The 19,081-nt window shown below is 41.1% G+C and overlaps 1 protein-coding gene across 2 annotated transcripts in view; it reads right to left on the bottom strand.

Moving 5' to 3' along the window:
- MAEL (maelstrom spermatogenic transposon silencer) overlaps window positions 1–8,873 on the bottom strand; it is a 60,727-nt gene extending 51,854 nt beyond the window's left edge. Inside the window, exons 1-5 of one of the 2 annotated variants that reach the window (XM_075540462.1) lie at window positions 8,742–8,873; window positions 8,384–8,476; window positions 6,527–6,626; window positions 5,484–5,639; window positions 3,631–3,672 (exon numbers count right to left, since the gene is read on the bottom strand). In XM_075540462.1, the coding sequence (XP_075396577.1) occupies window positions 3,631–3,672; window positions 5,484–5,639; window positions 6,527–6,626; window positions 8,384–8,476; window positions 8,742–8,873 (523 nt within the window). The remainder of the gene's footprint in view (window positions 1–3,630; window positions 3,673–5,483; window positions 5,640–6,526; window positions 6,627–8,383; window positions 8,477–8,741) is intronic. The other variant, XM_075540463.1, reaches the window with a different exon arrangement.
- Window positions 8,874–19,081: the final 10,208 nt, after the last annotated feature.

The following is a 19,081-nucleotide window of genomic DNA, read 5'->3' as shown; positions in this document are numbered from 1 at the left end:
CGAATCAATGTAAGCATCAAGGCGCTGGCAGGGTCTACACATGGCTGCTTCTAGCACCCAGGGCTGCATGGGGGTAGGTCCATGCGGCTTCTCCTTAGGGATGTCTGGCAGGAAGTGAGCCTTGCCAGCTGAAGAAGGGAACTGGCTAAGGCCGCCGCTGCACCCTGGTCCGACCACCAGAAAGCCAGAGACCAGAGAACTAGAAAGGCGAGGCTCGCCAAGCCATTTATCTCTTCTGCCCTTCAATTAACCCCACATGTGTTTATTGGCCAGGTTGGCACAATAAATAACTCAAAGGGTCACACTGAAAAAGAACCTGAAGTACCACTTCTGAGGAACAAAGTTTGGGGAGAGTATGGGTGAGATCACTGGACTATTAAATCTTTCCCTATCTTGAGATGCTGGTAATTCTAATGTGCTAAACCACCATGCTCATGAAGCAGCTCTATGTATGTATTACTTAGCTATTATTTAAATTCAGTGCTGTCACCAGGGCAGTGCAGATTGGGTGAGCCTGTCAGAGGGGTGACACCAAAATCACTGCCTACTTTCTATGCAGTGTTTCTCCAGGAATTTATTACTTTTTATAAAATTGTCCTAACAACAAAAACAATTTTTAAGCCCAGCTTACATGACTCAATATACTTAAAAAAGCTAAATCTATTTTCTGAACCTTCTACTGCACACTGGTCAGAGCTATTATTACCCAATTACAATGACATTCTGAATCTCGTGGTTTCATCTGCGTTCATCACAAGCACATAGTATTTTATTTTCACTGTTTTGTACTTATCATTTTGTCAAATCTGAGGATGCTTTAGCTATCTATATTACGGTAAGTAAGACCTTCTGGTGGCACTGTGGGTTAGGTGATGGTCTGCTAACCACAAGGTTGCCTGTGTCCATGATGTTTACTATCTCGGAAATCCCACATAGGGTTGTTATGACTCAGAACTAATTTGATAGCAGTGGGTTTGGTTTATTTTGATAACTAATATTTGTATTCCTATTATCTGGAACCCTATCATCAATAACTTTTTGAAGGTTTTAGTAGTAATTAAAGGAAAAGGGGGAAAATTTAAGTTCCACTGAATTGCCAATAATGTTATAATTAAATGTACCAAGATTTTGTTAGTATTCATACAATCTGAGAAATATTACATTTAGGCTATTTATGTATTATTCTATGACTAAAATTGGTAATAAGCATAGCTAAGGATTCTCCATGATTTGGTATGGGAGGAGGTCTGTGAAGGTGGGAGGGGAAGAAGACAGTGACACTGTATGTCAGTTAAGTAACACCTAGTGATACCACTGCTCAGTTTGATCACAACTACATGTAACTATGCTTGTGTGTTACTGTATGGAACATGGTCTTCTAATGAGTGTGATTATACTCCCATAGGCACTTTTTGTTTTCATTTCCGTCAATATGGCTGTCATTCTAATAATCATTTTTCTTATTTAGCTGGCACATTTCCCAGTGTAGCAGGTTGACAATGTAATATATACACAACTTGGTAACAACCAAATATTTTAAGTTTCCTGAATGAGAAAGACTGCTCAGTTTCATATTAGTATGAGAAAATTGAGAAATTATCCCAATAATCTTTAATAAATGTTTTCTTGGAGAACATACTTGGTCATCCTGGTCAATTTGAAAAAGTAGTAAAAAAAAAAAAAAAGCAAAAAAAACCACTTCCCGACACAAAAGGGTCAAGAAACAGTAAGTTCAGTGGTATGAATGAGGGCCTGGAAAATAGCAGGTATTACAATACATTCAATAAAGGAACACATTAGAAAACAGTTTACAAAAAATTAATTTACCAGGTACATTTCTATTTTTGATTTGTACTATTATTTAGGGGAGCACTGGTGGCGTAACAGGTTATGTACTGCACTACTAATCACAAGTGATAGTTGAAATCAAGCAGTCACTGAAAGAAAGGACGATGGAGGCCATCTGCTCTTATAAAGATTTACAGCTTAGGAAAGAAACACTGAGTTGGAATCAACTTGATGAGAGTAGGTTGAGGCTTTTTGGGTTTTCGTGTCTACTTAGTCTAATAATCTCAAATGATACAACCCTTAGGAGAAATTAGCTATGTTCTTTTTCATTACTGTTTATTTTGATTACTAATTGTTTCATTTAAAGCTACACTGCAGTTGTTGTTAGGTACCAATTCATAGTGACACTATGCATAAAAGCCAAATGTTGCCTAGTGTTGCCCTATCTTTATGACTGTTGTGGTTGAGTCCACTGCTCTAATTACTGTGTTGGTCTATGTCGCTGAGGGTTTCTCCCATTTTTGCTGGCCCTTTAACAAGTGAGACTTCAAGCTTTGTGGGAAAATGAAAATATAATGGAATTTTTCCCACAAACTTTTTGAAGCCCCATTGTGTAATTTTTTTCAGTGATTCCTTTTTCTGATGATGTCTAAACTAAGTGAGCTGAAATCTTGCCATCCTTGTTTCTAAGGATTCTGGTTTTATCTCATCTAAAACGGATTTATGCCTTCTTCTGGCAGTTCATGGTGTATTAAATATTGTTCACCAATATACAGTTCAGGTGGATCAATTCTTCTGTCTCCCTTTTTCATTGTCCAAGAATATAAGGAGAATGAAGGTCAAGTTCACCTTAGTCATCACAGTGAAAGCTTTCCTTTGAAGAGGATCTACTAAAAAAGTGCTTCTTAAATTCACTCCCTAGGTTACAGCTGATTCCAGGTGAACAACAAAATGGACGAGTACATATTTTTCCTGAAGTTTTAAACACGGTGACGTATGCAACCAAAAATGAGTTGCCAATCATAGCAGATCTGGAAAGCTCAATTATATAAAGTATCATATACTTTTACAGCAGTAGTTCTCAACCTTCCTAATGTCATAACCCTTATTACAGTTCCTCATGTGGTGGTGACCTCTAACCATAACTGTAATTTTGCTACTGTTATGAATTGAGCAACCCCTGTGAAAGGATCATTCAATCCCCAAAGGGGCCGCGACCCACAGGTTGAGAACTGCTGTTTTACAGGCTGTCTAAATTTATAAGGTAAAAAAGTCATTTAGATACAAGTACCATTAAATCATCAGTTTTTAATAAATAAATAAATAAATAAATCGACTATAAAAAAATTCAATCTCATCAAACAGGAAACTGTTTGAAAACCTAGATTCTAAAGAGTTTAATTCAATAGTTTATCTATGCAATCATATCCTGTTCACAATATACTTAAATCACTAAAACAAAAAGCTATGTTTTCTTGTGTACAAAATTAATATTTTACCTGTTTATCACTATATTTCGATTATTTTGAACTCTTCAACTTTAAAAATTTTTTAGTGAATATTTCTGTAACTGGCCTTAAACCTAAGTATTCTGAGACCACTTAGAAAAGCTTACTTAAGTACCCAGCCACTAACAGCAACTGAACTTGAGGTCAAAGAACATACACAGATAATAAAACCTAGTAAAGCAATAAAAGTTTTGAAATGAGCATATACCAGCTACCATTTCTATGAAGACCCTTCAACAATAACATAAGGCTATTTTTCTCAACTTATATTTTATGTATCTGTGTAAAGCATACATATTTAATCCCATATGCTAGCCCATTCCTTAATACTTACTTGCAGCCTGACAATGAAATCTAAATCCTCGTGGAATTTCACCTGTAACACAAAACAACATATTTTATTTAGAGAAGTACTATGTTACAGAATGATCAATTATGGCTAAGGAGGATGCTTTGAAAATTAGTTTATTTTTAATGGTTTCACTAACATACAATTCACTTATTAAACATTTCAATAGTTTAATCACATTCATAAGAGTTGTACAACTATTACCCTAATCAATTCCAGGACATTTCTTCTTCCTTTTACTGCATTATTGTTAGTTCCCTGTTTCCCACCAGCCTCCCCCGTCATGTGCTTTTGAATCTACTAGTCCAGTCTTTGCCTCTATAGCAGCGGTTCTAAGCCTGTGGGTCTCAACCCCTTTGGGGGTCTAACAACCATTTCACAAGGGTCACCTGATTCAAAATAGTAGCGAAGTTACAGTTATGAAGCAGTAAGAAAAGTAATTGTAAGGTTGGTGGGTCACCACCACATGAGAAACTGTATGACAGGATTACAGCATTAAGAAGGCTGGGAACCACTGATCTAAAGCCTTCTGCAAACCCAGTGTTCACAATTTAAGCTCTCATACCATTCCCTCTTCAAAGTTTGGATTTTACTATTTACAATTCTTGGATCACACATGCTGGTGTGCTTCCTCCATGTGGACTTAACCGATGTTTCCCTTAGAAGGCTGCTTGTTTTAAGATAACCATGTAAAGACCCCAGACACTATTCATTCTGAAAGCTGGGAACCATCTATTTTCTTCACAATTTGCTATAATAACCATATCTGCAGTGAACATTTCATAGGAGGAAGTATGAACAGGGTCATATAATAAGAACTATGAGTCAACATCAAACTTAGGTGAATGAGGAGATATGCTGAAACTTTCAATAATGCTCACTCACAAAGACAGAACTGGGAATACGGCCATGAAACAGTTCTTCGTAACACAGAGTCACCATGAGTCAGAATGTACTTGATGGCAACAAGTTCGGATAAAGGAGCCTGATATACTACTAACCTAAAGGTTGCTGGTTTGAACTCATCCAGTGGCTCCTCGGGTCTAGAAAACAACTGAGAAAACCCTATGGAAGGACAGTTTTACACTTATTTGGGTCACCAAGAATGGAATCAACAGCAACAGGTTTAGGATTTTTTGAAACAGCAAAGGAGCCCTGTGGCGCTGTGGGTTAGACATTGGGATGCTGTCTGCAGGTTGGCAGTTCAAACCCACCAGCCATTCTGAGAAAGATGAAGTTGTCTGCTCCTATAAAAGTTTTATCTTGGAAATCTACAGAGTTGCCATTACTGAGAAACTATTCAATGGGAGTGGATTTTTGGTCATCACAAGAATACACAGAATGATTAATTTTAATTTCAGTACTGAAGTGGTCCCAATGAATTTTAAAACAAATGACAAAACTAAAGATGATATTCTGTCATATGGTTTACTCTTCTCTAAACCTTCTTTAGAACAGCATTCCTAAGGGATTATCCCCACTTACAGATAAACAAATAGATTCAGAGGGTAAATAATTTGCTAAAAGTTCTAGAATAAGAGCTGGTTTAAAAACTAGTGACCATTAAGGTGAAGAGCCGAATAGAGGGAAAGTCTAAGTATAAAAACTCTTTTAGAAAATCCCAGGTTATAAGAGTCCAGGTAAGTGATCAGTAGGCTAAACCTTTTCAGGTATCCTTGAAGTTAAGAGTCTAAATCCCAAAACCTGTGTCAACATCTCATCAGCTGTGCATTAGCTGCTAAAACAAGTATTATCAAATGAAGTCATGAATACGAGCACACACACAGAAATATATTCTTAAGATTTTTCTCATCTACCAATTCCACCTAGCTACTTACCAGGATTTATGAAACTGTGGAAATCTGCCAAAATACCATCTTGGAGAGAATATTTAACACAGCCAATTTCACAAGGAAGGAAGCGCTGTTCACAATGTGGAGGTAGCTCACCATGGCTAAAAATGTTCAAAAAATAAAAAACGCCTCCAAGGAGAGCTGAAAGAAAATCGTAAGACAAAACCAACAGATTTAAATACCTCAAATTTACCCTTTCCACAAAGGCCTCTCTAGTTCAAAGGTGAGAGGGGGTAGGGTGGTGGGTTTAGAATCATTCTCAAATTGTGTTCCTGTAATTCTAAATGAGCTGGACAAGAGAAAACTAATCACCTGTAATAAGAACTAGAAAGTTTTACAATGATACCTACAGGGTTAAAATAGTAACCATTCTTTGCATAAATCAAAACTGTTCAGATAGGGAGACAGCTCTATATATTCTAGCTTCCCAATAACCTCAAATCTCAGCTGCATGAATAAAAACCATGACCCACATTTAACAAGCGTAAGGGCTTAAAAAATAAAACCAAACAGAATCAGGGTGGAAAATTGTTAAACTATTGACAAAGTAGCTAATTTCCTCTTTAATTTTTACCAACAAGTTCCTGTGATCACCTATAAATTCTCTACAGAAAGGAGTGGGAGAGACTGTTTACAATTTATTAACGTTCAGTAGTGAAAATCCATCAAAGTCAGAACACAATAATTAAAAGCAACCACAAGAAATAGTAAGGGTCCTTTATTAGCTATGCCCTCTTCTAGACTAATTCAATAATTTATCTTTACCTTTGTAATTTAAATGTATTTAAAAGTGCTAGCTACAGATTATAAGTCTAATTATGCTTGGTAATAGATTAAATGGTAAGAAACAATCATATTTCTAGACAAAGCTCTGCTATTACTCCAACAAAAGCAAATTACCTAATTTTTTATAACTTTAGCACCATCATATTTAATCATTTTGAAGAGTAGGAGCAGAAACATTTATTATAGCATAGTGTTTTCAGAATCCAAATTTATCTAAGCAAAACATTTTAGGAATATTCTACCTTGATCATTTTTTAGAGACAAGCTTGACATATCCGGGGGTGAAACATTCTGCTTTGGTACAAGCATGCCTGGCCTCCTCAGTGGTGTGGAAACAGGATTCTAAACAAGAAGAGAATTACTGATGGCCTAAATGTTTGCTATACACTTTCTGTTCAAATTAAACAAAGAACTGCAAATCAACAGCCCAGTAGAGTAACCTTTCCAGGCAAAAGAGCCCAATAAGTAAATAAATACGTACTTGTCAATTAACACCAACACTTATAGGCAAATAGCAAATCTTTAAATATTCTAACTTAGTACATGAATAATAATTAATTCAACTGTAACTGAAAGCCACTGCCCACCACTAATACCTAGCTAGATAGTCTAACTGAGTCACCTCCTATGGTGCAAGCCAGTGACCAATAGAACAAAACTTGCTCAAGCGGTTTACATTGTTTTTCACAGATTTTGCATAAGGTATATATGTATGTATGTACACACAACACAGCTCAAATTAGGGGAACTCGCCTAAAAAACCGAAAGAAGCAAAACAAGTCTGTTGGCATAGCATAGTTCACAAATATATAAGGTTCCACATCCTACTATTTACGGTGAGTAACTAACTGGGGCCTTATTAGCTCACAACCAGTCACCTAAGGTACAACCATTGGCCTGCTCACTCCACCTGGAAGAAGGTGATGAAACTCAGACATACAGAAACAACTTGCCGATCGCCTCCCGGGCCATGTCAACATCAGTCTCCACAACCCTGAAATCAGAAGAGCTAGATGGTGCCCAGCTGCCGCCATCAACTGCTCTGAAAACATCTCTTACACTCGGCAGACTGGTTAAAAAATGTGGAACAAAACTCAGAATCACAGAAGAGACCAGGCTTACAGAGAGAGACAGGTGGGACACCTTAGGACTATGGTCTAGGGGTCTGGATCCAAACCCACCTGGGGTAAAATAATCAACCATGTAAGGTAAAAATGGAAGCATTCGCTCAACATCAAAATACAGAGGGTTAGGAAAGGAGGAGGAATTATAACAGGAAACACAGAGAAGAACCGGGATAAGCGATGGCACATTGGGGGACTTGCAGTGGATGAGTCAAAACAAAACGGATTGTGAATCCTTGAATGTAAAACTGATGCTATGTTCTGAAAACCCTCACCTAAAAGTTTTCCCAAGTTAAAAAATAACTAGGTCTCATTTCACAATTAAATATCATAAACTCGACAGAAGTTTCTACGCAAATGAATCCACAAAATAACAATATTTCACACGTAAAGCACTTCTTCCATTTCGACGCAAGGCCGACAGTTAAAAATTAGAACAAAAGTCTCCGGGTAAGAATGGGGTCGGTGGGGTGGGGTGGAGCCAAGTCCACGACGACCCTGCATTTTCCTGGCACAAATCAGGAAGAAAAGGCGTATCTAAGCGCTTCACATTCTGCTACACAGAACTCTCCCCAACGTCCAGCCAGTTCCCCGGAAAGCTTACAAACACCCTCCTCCACACTGTTGCTTCGCGGTCATTTAAATCAGGGGCGCGGTCCCAACTGCTCTTGGGGGACACGAAGCGGACATGGACCACCGCCCGGGCCTCGCTCCTGGGGCGCACTGTTGGCCCCCTGACGAGGCAGTGGACTAGCTCGGGGCTCCCGACGGGGCTCCCCAGGCCTGCAGTCACCCGAAGAGAAGCCAACGCGGGCGCTAGCGCGCCCCGACGGCCTACTGGGAGGTCTTCTAACACCCGCAGAACAAACCAAAACGTTCTCCGCGCTAACCGAAACCCCGTATTCCCGTTCGTTCGCGCCGCCGGCACGTCGCAGCGCGCTGGAGCGAGCGAGCGAGGGAGCGGCGCTCCTGTACCTGCTTCTCCGAAGGCCCAGACTCCTTTCCCTGGGCGGCCCTCCACTCCCGGGCCATTTCGGCGTATTTCTCCTTTTCTTCCTCCCTCAGGAGCTGGGGGGCGGAGGAGAGGGGACAAGACGGACAGCGGTCGAGCCAGCCGTGAAGACCAAACCCCTCCAGGCAAGGCCAACCCCTACCCGCCTGAGGAGGAGGCGGCGGCCCCGGCGTCGTCGGTTTGCCTGGGGGCTTCATTTCCCTCCAGGAGCGTCCGGGCGGCCCCTTCCCGCCTCAGCGTCTCCTCTCCTCCCGCTTCACCGCGCACCGCCCCCCCACCCCCCGCTTGCCCCAACTGCCCGGTCGCCCCACTTCGCCTTACGGCCCAGTCGGTGGAGCAGTACGGGATGGCATCGGCGACGCGAGCCACCGGCAGGCCTCGCTGCCGCAGTTCAGGGATCTTCTCTTGCACGAAGAAATAGTAGGCATTGCGGCTGGCCTTGCGGTTCGGCATGGTGAGCTCGGCCAGGCGTCGAAGCGGACCTGAGACGGCGAAAACCCGCCCGCGCCCTCGCAGGGCTCCCGCCCTTAGTAACTGAGGCGGACGCGGCGCATGCGCACACCACCCGCTCTCCGCCAGCGAGGGCGCTGAGCACAGCTGCCCTGGAGAAGTTCGGAGAAAAACAGCCTGAGGCCGGATTCCACCTCCCGCTGTGGTGGGCGGGGCCATGGGCGGGGCCCCACCGATGGGAAGCATTTTGATTGGCTAATTGGAGTCTCGAAGGGGTGGTACCATGTGGAAGGCTTACGGAGCAACTTCTGCTCATTATTGCGTAACATGTGCTAAACTAGCTGAAAAGAGGGAGAGGAGTGGGTGTTTTCGGTTGTCCCATGGTTCACTATTATAGGAGCTAACTTTGTGCCCAAATACTGGGAGAAGTATTAGGTGACACGACAAACGACGCCTTCACCCTCAGGCAGTTGACGTCTAATGAGGATAAAAGATCGCAAAGTAAATAAATCAACAAATATGGTTGTTGGTAGCTTTTATCCCAAGGTTTTATCATTGTTAGGGACGAAACACCCAGAGGAAACGCCTGAAATATAAAGTCCTTGAATAAACGTGTATAGATGCCCTCATGATAATCTGCTTTTTTCTTGTTTGTTGTATTCCTGGATAGCAATATTTTCGGTGCAGTTCAGAGATTTCTTTTTTCAATTGTTTCTTAATTGGTTATTGCTGGAGTGTAGGGAATGTATTGATTTTAGTGTTGATCCTGTGTATTTAGTCCTGTTGACCTCTCATTGGTTCAAATAGCATCCCTTGATTCTCTTGGATTTTCTACTTAAATAGGTGTTTCCCAGAGGAAATTACCTCATAGTTTGCTAAGTGTAGTATACATTTTAAAATCAGAAATGGGAGTTTGCAACATAATCATCAAATGGTTTTTCTGCATCTTTTGAGATCGTGTGGTTTTATCTTTTGCTAAAATAGTAGTAGTGGGAACATTTTTCTCATATCGAAGCAACCTGCTAGCCCTAGTATAAACACTCCTTGATTGTGATACATGGCTTTGTGGTGGTTGTTCATTTTGTTTGTGAGTTTTAGTTCTTCGAGCTTCTCACTACCACCGAGTTGCTTCAGACTCATAGTGACCGTAACAGGACAGAGTAGAATTGCCTCCTGTGAATTTCTGAGACTAAATATGGGCGTGGAAAGTCTCATCTTTTCCTCCTGGAGTGCCTGGTGGTTTGGGACTGCTGACTTAATGCTTAGCAACCCAACTCATAACTCATTGTGCCACTAGATTGAATTATAAATAATTTTGTGCTACCTTTACTGAATGTTGGTCAGAATTATGATAGTCCGTAAAATGAACTGATATCTTTTCCTCTGGTCAGATTGAACAATAAATATAATTTATCTATTCTTTGCTGATGTCAGATGGATCTTAACTAGAAGCTGAGAATACCAGAAAGATGTTTATCTGAGTTTTATTGACAATCCTAGGGTGAGGGTCATTCTTAAGAACTCTACTTCCAAAGAGCCCCAAATTAGAGAATCCAAATATTCATCAATAAGTTCATTGAGAAATTGTGGTACATACATACAGTAGGCTGTTGCTCAGCAACACAAAGGAATAAAACTATTGAAACACTAACATGGATGAACTAAAAATAGTAATTTTACTGAGGTCAAAGCTACTTGCATAAAAGAGCATATTTTGTATAATTTGATTCATATGAAACTTGAGAAAGGCAAAACATAGTTATAGAAATCAGATAAGTAGCTACCTGAGTCAGGTTGTGGGTAGAGGTTTGACTTGATAACGAGATACAGGTGGCTTGCTTCTCTCTCTTCCAGTCTCTGGTGCTCCAGGAGTCTCAGGCATCAGTGCAGCCAAGTCCAAGAACCACATCATGCCCAACAAATATTGAAAATGGCACAGAAATGGCATCAAGAAACTCCCATCACAGGCCTGGTGGGAAATGATCAAGGGTAAGGTTGCTTAGAGAAGAGGTATACTCTAGCCCAGGTGGCGATGAAGCATGGTGGTAGGGCAGGAGGAAAGTCAAGGGAGATGGAGGAAAGAGCTAGGAGTCAAAGGGCATTCATGGAGGTCTAGACAAAGACATGTACATGCAAATATATATAGGAGGATGGGGAAATAGATCTATGTGTCTATATTTATAGGTCAAGTATTAAGGTGGCGGAAGGACCTTGGGCCTCTACTCAAACACTCCCTCAATGCATGAATACCTTCTTTTATTAAATTGGAACTCTATGATGCTCACTCTCCCGACACAACGGCTGGAGCCAAAGTGGGTGAACAAGTAAATGTGGTGAAGAAAGCTGATGGTGCCCGGCTATCAAAAGAGATAGTGACTGGGGTCTTAAAGGCTTGAAGATAAACAAGCGGCCATCTAGCTCAGAAGCAACAAAGTCCACATGGAAGAACACACCAGCCTGTGTGATCGAGTGGTCCCAAAGGGATCAGTTACCAGACATCAAAGAACAAAAAATCATATCATTGACTGCACACCTCCATGATAGGATCGCTGAAGACAAATGGGTGCATAAGCAAATGTGGTGAAGAAAGCTGATGGTGCCCGGCTATCAAAAGAGATAGTGTCTGGGGTCTTAAAGACTTGAAGGTGAACAAGCGGCCATCTAGCTCAGAAGCAAATAAGCCCACATGGAAGAAGCACACCGGCCAGTGCGATCATGAGGTGCCAAAGGGACCAGGTATAAGGCATCATGCAAAAACAAAAAAAAAGATATGTGTGTGTATGTATGTGTATATGTATATATGTATGTGTATATATGTATATATATATATATCATATTAAATGAAGGGGGAAGTGCAGAGTGGAGACCCAAGGCCCAAGTGTCGACCAATGGAGATCCCCTCATAGAGGGGTTTAGGAGAGGAGATGAGTTAATTAGGGTGTGAGGTAGTATTGATGAAGAACACAGCTTTCCCCCAGATCCTGGATGCTTCCTCCCCCCAACTACCATGATCCGAATTCTACCTTGCAGGGCTGGATAGGACAGAGGCTGTACACTGGTGCATATGAGGGTTGGAGGTACAGGGAATCCAGGGTGGATGATACCTTCAGGACCAAGGGTGTGAGGGACGATGCTGGGAGAGTGGAGGGTGAGTGGGTTGGAAAGGGGGAACTGATTACAAGGATCCACATGTGACCTCCTCCCTGGGAGAGGGACAGCAGAGAAGGGGGGAAGGGAGACTCTGGATAGGGCAAGATATGACAAAATAACGATGTATAAATTACCAAGGGCATATGAGGGAGGGGGGACTGGGGAGAGAGGGGGAAAAAAAAAAAGAGGACCTGATGCAAGGGGCTTAAGTGGAGAGCAAATGCCTTGAGAATGATTGGGGCAGGGAATGTATGGATGTGCTTTATACAATTGATGTATGTATATGTATGGATTGTGGTAATAGTTGTATGAGTCCCTAATAAAATGTAAAAGAAGAAAAGAGAAAATAAAATAAAATAAACAAAGAAAAGAATGATGGCAACATATGTACAAATATGCTTGATACAACTGATGTATGGATTGTCATAAGAGCTGTAAGAGGCCCCAATAAAATGATCTTTTAATAAGAAAAAAAAAAAAAAAGAAACTCCCATCACAACCCTATGAATCACCTAAGGAGTGGACCATAAGTTCCTGAGGAACACATGCTTTGCCAAGAAGCACAACAAGGACAAGAAAATTCAGGCCCACACCACCAAGGCCATGGATGCTCATGCCAAGGCAATCAAGTCTGTTGTCAAGTCCAAGATCTTAATGGGCGTCAACCACAAGCTCAGTCGGCAGGCCTGCATTGCCTGTCCTAAACTTGGCAAGTAGGTGTGGGCACATACCGCCAAGGGTCAGAGGCTCTGGAGACCAAAGACCAAAGTCAAGGCTCAAAGAAAGGCAGCTTCTCCAGCCAAGGCCTCAACTCAACCTCAAGCTCCCAAAGGTGCTCAGGCTCCCACAAAGTAGAGTTCTCCATCTGAGGATGAGAATGACTGGGCTGCTGTTTGCATGGAGCCAGTGTCCTCCTGTGCTGTTTTTACAAATAAACCTAAAAGGTGTGGGGGGGGGGAGGGAGAAAGATACAAGGAACTTGATTGTGGTGATGGATATAATATAAAGGGTATATATTTATTAAAAGTAGTCAAGCTATATAGTTAATCTATAAATTTTACTAAATAAAGTTAACTTTTAGCTAATGTATCTGTAAATCATGCCTCCATAAAAATTAACTTTTAAAAGATCTCATAAATATATATAGCATTTCTTGATATTTAAATATCTATCCTCTAGTTTTCTCCCTTCTCACTCCTAATGTTATACCTTCATCCTTTTTATTCTTCCAGCTTTCCTAAGTTTGTCTGTGTGGAATGGTATGTGGCCACATCTAACTTCTGCTGCTCAGAGGGAAGGAACATCAAACCCAACACCAGGCTGAGCTGATTCCCATGAAGCAGAATTCAGATGCCTCCACCATACCTAGCCTTCTTTCCCCTACTTTAGCACCAGCCATCCCTCCCGCAGCCTCCTGCTTTTCTGCTGGTTCGATAATCCATTGCAACATAGGCCACAAAGGACTCAAACAATATTCACAATAAGGAGGGGTTATGATGAAGGAGGGGTTATGATGAAAGCTAACAGGTTAGCAGTTAGCATCAGTCATCTTAACACAGTTCACTTCTTCTCAGCTCTTCTTAGCCATGTTCACCGCCACTTCTACCTTGGATCCTCTGTGTCTCAGTCATGTCTCCCTCTGGCCTCTGTTCTGCTTAGGCAAGGATTACAAAGTTCTCTAGTGCTGATAATGCCCAAAGGGCACCCAACATCCTGCCTGAAGGCACTGAGCTTTACTCCTGCCGGGATACAGAAATTTCACTGCTCTGCCTTGTCGTCGTGTCTGTGCTATGGCAGCACTTCACACAGGAATCTGAAACGTGCTTCATCTATACCTCTTTTTTTTTTTAATTAAAAGATCATTTTATTGGGGGCTTTTACAGCTCTTATAACAATCCATACATCAATTGTATTAAGCATATTTGTACATATGTTGCCATCATTTTCTAGACATTTACTTTCTATTAAGACCCTTGGTATCAACCCTTCTATTTTCCCTCCCTTCACCCCCACCCTCATGAACCCTTGATAAATTATAAATTATTATTATTTTCATATCTTACACTGACCGCTATCTTCCTTCCCCCACAGTTTCTGTTGGCCGTCTCCCTGGAGGGGGTGTGTGTGGTTTGTGTCAATCATTGTGTCAATCTGGTCCCTCTTTCTCACCTTCTCTCCCCACTTTCCCCCTATACTTCTGGTATCACTACTCCCATTCTTGTTCCTGGACTCTATGTGTCATGAGCTCTTATCTCTTATCTGTACCTGTGCACATGCTCCGGTCAAGCCCTCAGTTTGAAAGGCAGTAGTGGGGTCATGGTGGTGGGGGGGTGAGGAAGCCTCAAGGAACCAGAGGAATATTGTGTTTCATCAGTGCTTTATTGTGCCTTGGTTGACTCATCCTTCCTTGGGACCATTCTGTGATGGGACATCCCATGTCTACAGATGGACTTTGAGTCTCTGCTTCGACCCCCCTCTTTCTCAACAACATATTTGTTTCGGGTCTTCTGATGCCTATTGACCAGTCCTCTCAACACCTCATGATCACAGACTGGTGTGCCACTTCCATGTGGGCTTGTTGCTTCTGTGTTAGATGGCCGCCTGTTTAACTTCAAGCCTTTAAGATGCCAGCTGTTCTATCTTTTGATAGCCGGGCACCATCAGCTTTCTTCATCACATTTTCTGCTGGTTGTGGGAAACTCTGTTCTTGCTTCTGCCATGTCTCATTTGCATGACAAAACTGAACAATCCTTAATTTTGAGAATTTTACACTTTATTAGCAGGCTGCCACCCATTCATTTGGTAGGAGTTACAAATATTAAGGATAAAAGAACCATACCAAGCAATTTCACATCACTGCAGTCTATTTTGTTGATTTTTTTAGCAAAACAAATTTGGATTTCAACAATCAACTTTATAATTTTCTGAGTTTTTTTCTTTTTTTCACTCATTTCTGCTTTATGTTTATTAATTCATTCTTGCTACTTTGGGTTATTTTACAAGTTCTTACCCCACCCCCAGTTTCTTGAATAAAATACTGAGTTCCATTCTTTTCAATCTCTTTGTTTATTGGTTTATTATTTCCCATTTCTGCTTTTGTTGTTTGATCGGTATTTTTGTTTTCATTTCTCTTTCTCTGGTTTCAAAGTAAGTTTTCTTCATTCAGTGTTTATTACCCTTCCAATTTAATATACATGTTAAGCTAACTTCTGAAATTAAGAGATTTTTAGATCCTCTCTTCTCAAACAAGAAGCTTAGAAAATCTCTTTTTTTCCCCACTCAATTCCCATTTCCATTTTCTGTATGGATATCACCAGGAATTTTTGCTTCAGATTTCTTTATTAATACAAATGATGAGACATACATTCATCTCACATACTTTGGACATGTTGTCTGGGGAGACAAGACTCTGGAGAAGGAAGGACATCATGTTTGGTTCCTAAAGAGGTAGTGAAAAAGAGGTTATCCACAGGTTATGATGGTCCACACAATTGAAAGTCTTTACACAGTCGATGAAACTCAAGTAAACATCTTTCTCATCTTCTCTGCTTTGAGACAACGTCCATCTGACATCAGCAATGATATCCCTTGTTTCATTCCTCCTGAATCCAGCCTGAACCTCTCTGGCAGTTTGCTGTCAATGTACTGCTGCTGCAACCGTTGTTGGGTGATCTTAAGCCAAATTGTTTTTGTATGGATATCAATGATAGCTTTCTATATTTTGAGCATTCTGTTGGGTCCCCTTTCTTTGGAATGAGCACAAATGGATCTCTTCCAGTCAGTTGGCCAGGTAGCTGTCTTCCAAATTTTCTGGGATAGACCAGTGAGTGCTTCCACTGTGTCTTAAGTGTTCAGAAATATTTCAGTGGGTATTCAGTCAATTTCTGGAGTCTTGTTTTTGGTGAATGCATTCAGTGTAGTTAGAACTTCTTCCTTTAGCACCATTGGTTCTTGCTTATATATTACCTCCTCAAACAGTCTACTGTTGACTAGTTCTTTCTGGTACAGTGATTCTGTGTATTCTTTCTGTCTTCTATCAATGCTTACTGCACCATTCAATATTTTGCCTATAGAATCACCCCAAATTGTAATTTGAGGCTTTAATATTTTCTTGAGTTCTTTCAGTTTCAGATATACTGAACATTTTCTTCCCCTTTGGTTTTCTAATTATAGGTTCTTAAACATTTCATTATAATACTTTGCTTTGTCTTCTCAAGCTGCCCTTTGAAATTTTCTATTCCGCTCTTTGACTTCATCCTTTCCTCCATTTGCTTTAGCTACTCTATAATTAAGAGTAACTTTCTGAGTCTCTTCTGACATCCACTTTGACCTTTTCTTTCTTTTAAGTGACCTTTTGCTTTCTTCATGATTGATGGTCTTGATGTCCTCCTGCAGCTCAGCATGTCTTCTGTCATTCGTGTTCAATGTGTCACATCTGTTTTTGAGATGTTCTTGAAACTCAGATGGGATAGACTCAAGGCCATATTTGACTCCTGTGAACTGGTTTTCACTTTCTTCAGCTTGAGCCTGAACTTGCATATGACCAATTGATGGTCTGTTCCACAGTCAGCCCCTGGTCTGGTTTTAGCTGCTGACGCCAAGCTTCTCTCCATTGTATTTCCACAGATGTAATCAATCTGGTTCTGTGTATTCCAGAAGTCCATGTGTATAGTTGCCTTTTGTATTGTTGAAAAGTTATTTACTATGAACAAGTCATGTGATTTCCAGCTTCATTTCTATTACCAAGTTCATATTTTCCAACTACCATTCCTACCTCCTTGTTTCCAATTTTTGCATTAACTATCAATACATCTTGATTGCATGTTTGATCAATTTCCAACTAAAGTGGTTGGTAGAATTCTTCAATTCCTTCATCACTAGTTTTGTGATTGGTGCATAAAGTTCAATAATAGTTGTATTGATTGGATTTCCTTGAAGTGGATAGCTATATTCTGGTCACAGCATTCGACTTCATGATGGATTTAGCAAGATCCCTTCTGCCAATGAATGCCACACCACTTCTGTTGATTGTCTAATTCCAAGCATAGCAAATCGGGATTTTCTGATTCAAAATGACCAATTCCAGTCCATAGGCTATCGATCTTGATGTGTTCCATTTCATTTTGTCAACTTCCAATTTTCCTAAATTCATGCTTCCTGCATTTCAAATTCCAATCATTGGAAGATTTTGCAGCTGTTTCTCTTTACCTTGAGCTGTGTCCCATCAGCAAATGAAGACCCCGAAGGCTCCCCTCCCATAGGCTTTACCCGACTTGCTTCACCCTTGTCAACTCCCCTCCAAGAGGTCAGCTCCTCTTCAGTCATATTTCCAGTGACCTAGGGTCCTAGGGCCTCTGGCCCTATCGCTGACAATATTCTGCTTCCCTTGTTTAGGCTTTCAGTATTTGACAATGTTTTGAAGCGATGCATACGTTTTTTCAGCAGCTTCTTCCTCTGAAGTGGGGAGCCAAGTCCTTCTTTGATGTCTATTCTTATTCTGGAAGCTCTGCTAGAACCTGTTCTCTTTTGGTGACCTTGCTGACACTTGAAATATCAGTGACGTAGCTTCCAGCATTACAGCAACACACAAGCCACCACAGTATGAAGAACTGGTGGACAGCAACATTACTTGGGAAATATTTGAGGCTTGCTTCTTGCTCCTTTTGAAGCTAGCTTTTATGCTATGTTGTTTGAGATCAGAGCGACATTTAGAACTCATTTTCCTTTCTATCAGTATAGCAGCTCTTGGAAGACTACCCAACATCCCATGACTCTGGAAGTTTTCCCAATTCGGCTGATTGGAGCACAAACTATCCCTAGTCAGGTATGGTTCCCAAAGGATTTTTCCTTCTAATCCAGTGGTTCTCAACCTGTGGGTCTTGACTCCGGTGGGGCGTCGAATGACCCTTTCTCAGGGGTTGCCCAATTCATAACAGTAGCAAAATGACAGTGATGAAGTGGCAACGAAAATAATTTCATGATTGGGGGGGGTCACCACGACACGAGGAACTGTATTAAAGGGTCACGGCATTAAGAAGGTTGAGAAACTTGTTGTGACCCTGTCAGGTGTTCTTTCCCAGGTGCCATGCAGTTTCTTTCAAATCATGCACTGATCAGTATTCAGTTGAACTTCAGGAAAGATCTCAAGCAAATTTCCTGAGATCTTGTTTGTGTGTGGGCGTGAGTGTGCCACATACCTTACTCTCTGTTTTATGGTGCACCTCTCTACAAACTGTAGGCAAGGTCACTTTTCTTGGAAATTGAGCTCTATCCCTTCCATCCAGGGAGATCAGTGGCTTCTACTTTAGCTTTAGCTCTCTGATGTTGTGTCCTGGAAATATTTGACCCACAGCATGCTGTGACTCACTTTTGTTTGTCTGTCTCTGCTTCTTTCTCTCTCTCTTTTCCCCCGACAAGGTTACCAAAATTCCCTGATGTTCGACATCTGAAGACATTGCTTCATATATTTGTTGTTAGCAGTTATTTTTTTGTTTGTTTGTCCTTTAAGCTATTTCAAGATGCAGGATAAATCTGTTCCTTAACATTTTGTCTTAGCTAGAATTCATTTTCCTATCATTTTAAAGCAACGTTTGGATCTAACACCTACATCTTTTGATAGGTGATCTGGGAAAACCTCTCTAAGGAACAGATGGCATTCAAGATGAGAACGGTTCAAAGACATGGAGCATGGCACGAGTCACACGAAGAACTGAAAGAAGAGTGTTACAGGCAGGAGGGAAGCATATGTGAGGGCCTCAGACAATAAAGGTTGGGTGTATGAGGGGGCATTCCCCAAACCCGGATTTTTTTCCCCAAAGCAGGAAAAATGTGTACTGCAGAAGTTCTGCCCATTGTAGCTTTATTCCATTTTTTGGGGGGGGTCTTTTTGAGGGGTTACTCCCTCCTATTAGGAGAGCAGAGAGAAGACAGGTTGATTCAGCTACCGTGTAGTTAGCATGGTGTGTGCTGAGGTCGGAGTGATCTGAGTAAGCCACTTTGAGTCCTTGTGAGGAGTTCAAATATTGCTCTGTGCAATCATTTAAAGATCTAAAATAAAATGA

This window comes from Tenrec ecaudatus, chromosome 1 (genome assembly GCF_050624435.1).
Source record: "Tenrec ecaudatus isolate mTenEca1 chromosome 1, mTenEca1.hap1, whole genome shotgun sequence".
Taxonomy (NCBI): Eukaryota; Metazoa; Chordata; class Mammalia; order Afrosoricida; family Tenrecidae; genus Tenrec; species Tenrec ecaudatus.
This window is presented reverse-complemented; position numbering and strand designations above follow the sequence as displayed.